The following is a 6,834-nucleotide window of genomic DNA, read 5'->3' as shown; positions in this document are numbered from 1 at the left end:
TATTTACACCTCTTTCTTGGTCAACGTCAGTCGGATACTACGCATGAATGCCTGGTTGCAGAGAAACAAAACATGTTCCATATATGTTCTGAACCTTCAGAGTACACGCCTTATCAACGGAAAATAGCTAAATGCAATGTCTTTACTTTTACAGCCATTTTTATTAGCTGGGCACATAGGGAGGGCAAGCAGGGAGGGAGGGCAACTAAACAGTCTCTTGTTTGCTGCTATGCTTTAATAGCTTTAATATGTGCAACTGGTATTGCCTGACTTATAATTATTATTTGTGTGACTGCAGCTTACATTATATTTACTCACTTGTGCTCTTCTCTTTCCAGACTCATAATTATAAATGTTAGTTTAGTCTTCTCAATTGACTAAAGGACTAAATTTCAAAAGCTCTAATTGATGCTACAGAGAAGCTGTTACTTGCCTGGTTTGGCTCCATAATGTGTAAGTATAGTGCAACCTAAACTCCATTGCAATTCAATTGTTCTATTTTGTCTCAATATACTTCTATTTTGGATGTGTTGTCATGAGCAAAAACAATAGTGACGAATACCTATCAAACAAACATAGAATGTAAAATTATGCAAATGTTGAAAAAATAGGGATAATATTAGGAAAATCTATTAAAATAGTAAATGCTGTTCGTCTCGGCAGCATTGGGTCACCTTGTAGAACAGCTGGAGCAGATACAACAACTGGATGTACATACAAATGCAAACGCTGCCTGCTGGCATGTCCCCAGTGATGGAAGGAGGCGGTGGCCCCATGGTCCCAACCAGTTCTGCGGTGCCTAACCGACCTGATGGGGTGCAGGGTGGACTAGCTGCCGCTGGCAGTGGTGCGCAGCCCAGAGCAGCAGCAGACCCTGAGAAGCGCAAGCTCTTCCAGCAGCATCTGGTGCTGCTCCTGCATGCGCTCAAGTGCCGGCACAAGGAGCAGAGCAATGGAGACGTCAGGCAGGTGATATACTTTTTCTGAGTGGTTATTCAGGGGCCATTTTAGCATCAAGTACCCAACCTTTGACCATTTTAGCATCTAAGTACCTAACCTTTGACCATTTTAACATCTAAGTACCTATCCTTTGACCATTTTAGCATCCAAGTACCTAACCTTTGACCATTTTAGCATCCAAGTACCTAACCTTTGACCATTTTAGCATCTAAGTACCTAAACCATTGACCATTTTAGCATCTAAGTACCTAAACCTTTAACCATTTTAGCATCTAAGTACCTAACCTAACATTAGCAGTAACATTATTCTCCTGTTTCAGTGCAACCTGCCCCACTGCCAGACGATGAAGAACGTCTTGTCGCACATGTTGATGTGTCAAGCTTTCAAGACGTGCCTCGTGCCACACTGCGCTTTGTCTCGTCAGATCATTTATCACTGGAAGAATTGTGGATGTCTGGAATGTCCGGTTTGTGAGCCTTTTAAGACTATTGATAAAAATAAACAAAATCCAAACAATAATAACAATATGGCTGCCAATGCTGCTGCTGCTCCGGGCATGACTTGCCATCAACAGCAACAACAGCAGCAGCAACAACAACAGCAACAACAACAGCAGCAACAACAACAGCAACAACAGCAGCAACAACAGGTCCACCCTACAACAGGAGTGCAGGGTGGACCAGCTGCCGCTGGCGCCGGAACGCAGCCCAGAGCAGCAGCAGACCCTGAGAAGCGCAAGCTCTTCCAGCAGCATCTGGTGCTGCTCCTGCATGCGCTCAAGTGCCGGTGCAAGGAGCAGAGCAATGGAGACGTCAGACAGGTGATATACTTTTTCTGAGTGGTTATTCAGGGGCCATTTTATCATCGAGTACCCAACCTTTGACCATTTTAGCATCTTAAGTACCTAACCTTTGACCATTTTAACATCTAAGTACCTAACCTTTGACCATTTTAACATCTAAGTACCTAACCTTTGACCATTTTAGCATCTAAGTACCTAACCTTTGACCATTTTAGCATCTAATTATCCAACCTTTGACCATTTTTGCATCTAAGTACCTAAACCTTTGACCATTTTAGCATCTAAGTACCTAAACCTTTGTCCATTTTAGCATCAGAGTACCTAAACCTTTGACCATTTTAGCATCTAAGTACCTAACCTTTGACCATTTTAGCATCTAAGTACCTAAACCTTTGACCATTTTAGCATCTAAGTACCTAAACCTTTGTCCATTTTAGCATCAGAGTACCTAAACCTTTGACCATTTTAGCATCTAAGTACCTAACCTAACATTAGCGGTAACATTATTCTCCTGTTTCAGTGCAACCTGCCCCACTGCCAGACGATGAAGAACATCTTGTCGCACATGACAATGTGTCAAGCTTTCAAGACGTGCCTCGTGCCACACTGCGCTTTGTCTCGTCAGATCATTTCTCACTGGAAGAATTGTGCATGTCTGGAATGTCCGGTTTGTGAGCCTCTCAAGACACCTGATGAAAATAAACAAAATCCAAACAATAATAACAATATTGCTGCCAATGCTGCTGCTGCTCCGGGCATGACTGGCCATCAACAGCAGCAGCAGCAACAACAACAGCAGCAGCAGCAACAACAGCAGCAGCAACTTGGGCTGCAACTCATCCACTCCCTGAGCCCTGGTCACCGCCAAACTCTGCCGGCAGGACATCAACTCAAACTCATGTCACCGAATGCTACACCGAACATGGTTGTGGGCGCTCCAAAGCTGCCCAACGTTTCCTCCTCTATGGTGAGCAGCAGTCAGTGTTAGCACATGAGGGAGAAGTGTCATGCATCAATGCATTTATTTCTTCCACTGAAGTTGAATTATTAAGATTAATATATGTTGTTTTTATAATATATTTGCAGTTTGAAGGCCGCTATCTGGTTTTGAGGAGTAAATTTTGAGGCTCAGTGACGAAGAGCTATGGAACAATTTTTCTGGTAAACTGCCTGTTTGCAAAAAATATACAAATTTTGATTTGTGGTTGCAGGGCGCAATGACTCCGAGCATGGCGGAGTCTTGGTTGAATTTGCCCAACCATCCTGGGCAGCTCCCTGGCAGCATGGTGGTGACGGCACGCCACTCAGAAGGCACCAAGGAGTGGCACCACAGCATCACTAATGAATTGCGTAACCACTTTGTGCAGAAACTGTGAGCATCATTAGTTATAACTGCACCTGATTCAAAATATAATGTCAGAGTTTGGAATAAACAATTGTTTTTGTCCGGGACCGGAATGTGGTAATAAAGGAAGCTTTGTATTATTACTTTTCTTGTATCAGTGATCAAAATTTTCAGCTTTTGTCCATGTTATTGGCTTAATTCTTATGTACGAAATGTGAACAAGTAGTCTGTCAGCAGTCTAATGCTGCAGCATTGAGATTTGAAAGTCTCACAATGGCTGTGTTGTAGAATTTAATCTATGGTATTTTACCTGTTCATGTTCTGCTGGTTCTCAGCCATTTAGACCTAGTGAAAAATAGATGCTATTTAGTCATATTTGTCAACTATATTTGATATAACCAAGAGGTGCATTTGTTGCAGCGTGCAAGCCATTCTGCCGAACCTGGAGCCCATCACAATGCAGGACCGAAGGATGCAGAACCTGGTCAACTATGCCAGAAATGTCGAGGGCGACATGTTCAATGTGGCAAGCTCAAGGGTCAGTCAGCTTGCTTGTTTTAGTTACCGGTCGGGTACTTCAGCAGACTCGGCAGCGAACTGGCCCGTGGACTCGAATCAAAACCTAACTCTACGTTCAACTCAACCAGCCATAAATCCATCAATAATGAACAGATTTAATTCAAATTTGAAATATAAGTAGATAATATCAGTAATTAGTGGACGGAATTTTTCAGATTTTTACATCAATAACTTTTTTAGTAATATCTAAAACCTAACTTCATTTTCAACTCAACCAGCCATAAATCCATCAATAATGAACGGATTTTATTCAAATTTGAAATATAGGTAGATAATATTAGTAATTTGTGGACAGAATTATTTCAGATTTTTACATCAGTTACTTTTTTCTAATGCCACAAAATACTGAAACTTGACCTGACTAGGACCTAACCTGCAAGGTGAACGTGAAGTCAGGTTTTCTGTATTAATAAAATGGTAATTGATGTAAAAATTTGAAAAAATTCCGTCCACAAATTAGTGATATTATCTACCTATATTTCATATTTGAATAAAATCCGTTCATTATTGATGGATTTATGGCTGGTTGAGTTGAAAATGAAGTTAGGTTTTCCATATTTGTAAAATAGTTATTGATGTAAAAATCTAAAAAAATTCCGTCCACAAATTACTGATATTATCTACTTCTATTTCAAATTTGAATAATATCCGATCATTATTGATGGATTTATGGCTGGTTGAGTTGAAGGCGAAGTTAGGTTTTGTAATCGAGTCCGCATGCAAGTCCGCTGAAGTGTCGATTTGGTGTTTTAGTTTGACATTTGTTAACTCAATCTGTTGACATTAATGGGGCTTCATTTTTGGGCTGATTTAATTTTTGAAACTTGTTTGTACTCGTATTGTCCTATTCTGATTTTCTAGCTCAGGCTTTAAGATGCATAAAGCTTACCCAAGTAGAAACTTCTAAATTTTTACAAATCTTTACAATTAGCAATTATTCGGACTGAAAATAACAAACTTCATTATTTCCACAGCCCGAATACTACCATCTTCTGGCTGAAAAGATCTACAAGATCGAGAAGGAACTCGAAGAGAAGCGCATGCAGCGCCGTCAGTTTCCTCGAGAAGGCCAGCCTGCCATTGATGGAACCGCTGCTCCTCCGCCCCAGTCCATGATGGGTCCTGTGAACGCTGTTGCCGTGGGCCCACACTCAGGAGGGCCCTTCCCTGCTTCCTCGGGCCTCAGCCCGTTCGGCCACCCCGCGATATCACAGCAGCAACAACAACAGTGTGTCAGACCCATGGGTTCTGTCATGGTGAAGTCCATGAACGCTTGGGGTGCTCCCGGTAATCACTCTTTCGCCGTTTATGTTCCTCCATGCTCGTTGAAGGGTCCATCTTGCACGTCCAGCTTCCCTGGAGGTGTAAGCACCATGGCTCCCTCTGTGAACAACTCCCTCAGACCGCAGCTTGCGCCTCTACCTTACATTTCAACCGCCATGAATGTCCCCAACATCCCAATTTCTGCTCCTCTAAAAGTTGCTGCGTGCAGCGGAGGTGACATCTCGAACACTTCGCTGTCACACATCTCTCAAGCTCCTAATATAGTCGCTTCCTCTAGCCCTGCTGTTACCTACAGCAGGAACTTGAGCCTCCAGTCTTCCTCGCCATGTACCTCCACAATGACAAGCTCTTCTTCTGTCCTTGCTGCCACTAGCGGATCAGCTACTCTTCCTGATGACAAAAGTGAAGTCATGAACTTCATCAAGCAAGAGCCTATGGATATGGACGTCAAGAAGGAGCTCTCGTCACCTGAGGGCGCTGATGTCAAAGTAAAGATGGAGATCAAGACAGAAGTTAAAGATGAGCCGACTTCACCTGAGAGCGACTTTCAAAGCATGTTGATGACCTCTGATGCTCCATACATCTAATGCAAGTGTGCTCTGGTTCGTGATATAAGCGATAGTAACTTAACATCACAACATGTTTTTTGGGAACCCAGTGATTGAATCAAAATCCGTTCCTAGCAGCTCAAAATAATATGTTGAGTTGCAGATTACTAAGCTTGATTTCCAGACATGTGTAGTTTTTTTATAGTTCGAATAAAAGAAATTTTAGGTACAGGTATACATCCATCATGCATATTGTCCAGCGCTCTTTTGCGCCCGTGCAGCTGTTCTTGCTGTCCTGTTTGCTCTGTCCATTTGATCTTGGGCTGATTTGATGTCAAACGGTTTGACCATAGGCTGATTTAATGCCAGGCGCTTTGATCGTGGGCTAGTCGTTCCGATTCGGTGGATGGATGTTGGCGACTCTCTGGTGTGGTGAACTGATGCTGTCAGCAGGTGCTTTCGATTTCATGACTATTTGTATTGAACTTCACTCATGCTTCTAGATTAGAATATCTAAGATTTTTCCTGCTTCAGGAATTCATGTCTAAATGTAGACGAGCAAAATATTGGTGTGTAGTTTGCGAGCGTAATTGGTGTGTACATCATAATAGTTCATAGTTTTACATTAGCTGCAAATTCAGTGAGGCTGTGATTTCTCAGTTAAGGATTTAAATTTGACTGGAGATTCGCAAATCTCTTCTGACGAGTTAAATGTGTCTGTCTCTCTCGTGCGGGCGGCCGACGTCCCGTGTAAGCGACCTCTTGTTCGAGTGTCTTCGTAACAGTTGCTTTAAACCTGTCCCTCCTTGTCACTTCGTCTCTTTGAGATGCTAACGTTACTTCTTTCGAGCCAGCTTCAGGGGGCTGGACATCCGAGATCTCCTGCCTTTTGTGGGTGATGATTAATTTGAGACTTAGAATAATTGAGACCTGCCGGCGATGTTATATTTTTTTTACCTCCGGTGCCAAATAGCTTGTAAGCTGAAGTGCTAGCAAAACATTCTACTACTACTATTTGTTGTAAGTTTTGTATATTATATGCACGAGTAGCGAACGAGGGAATTCCATGTAATATAGCATAGTATTGATGAGGCCTAATTAGCCTGTTGCCGATTCTTAACCGCCCGGTCAAATTGCCAATTTTGACCAAAACTGTCGCAGGAAGCAGGGATGTAACCCGGAACTAAACTGTCGCTGGAAGCAGGGATGTAACCCGGAACTGAACTGTCGCAGGAAGCAGGGATGTAACCCGGAACTAAACTGTCGCAGGAAGCAGGGATGTAACCCGGAACTAAACTGTCGCAGGAAGCAGGGA

At 42.7% G+C, this 6,834-nt stretch overlaps 1 protein-coding gene across 1 annotated transcript; it reads left to right on the top strand.

Annotated features, from left to right (window-relative positions):
- The first annotated feature begins 313 nt into the window (after nt 1–313).
- Nucleotides 314–6,285, top strand: LOC108670329 (histone lysine acetyltransferase CREBBP-like). The gene is made up of 8 exons (XM_018157794.2): nt 314–453; nt 752–969; nt 1,281–1,499; nt 1,563–1,781; nt 2,284–2,730; nt 2,975–3,135; nt 3,529–3,646; nt 4,662–6,285. Exons 1-8 carry the CDS (start codon nt 450–452, stop codon nt 5,556–5,558), a joined length of 2,283 nt encoding a protein of 760 aa, XP_018013283.2. The 5' UTR covers nt 314–449; the 3' UTR covers nt 5,559–6,285.
- Nucleotides 6,286–6,834: the final 549 nt, after the last annotated feature.

The sequence above is a fragment of the Hyalella azteca genome, unplaced genomic scaffold (genome assembly GCF_000764305.2).
Source record: "Hyalella azteca isolate HAZT.00-mixed unplaced genomic scaffold, Hazt_2.0.2 contig13956, whole genome shotgun sequence".
Classification (NCBI taxonomy): domain Eukaryota; kingdom Metazoa; phylum Arthropoda; class Malacostraca; order Amphipoda; family Hyalellidae; genus Hyalella; species Hyalella azteca.
The sequence above is the reverse complement of the archived record's forward strand: the minus strand, read 5'-3'. Positions and strand labels throughout refer to the sequence as shown.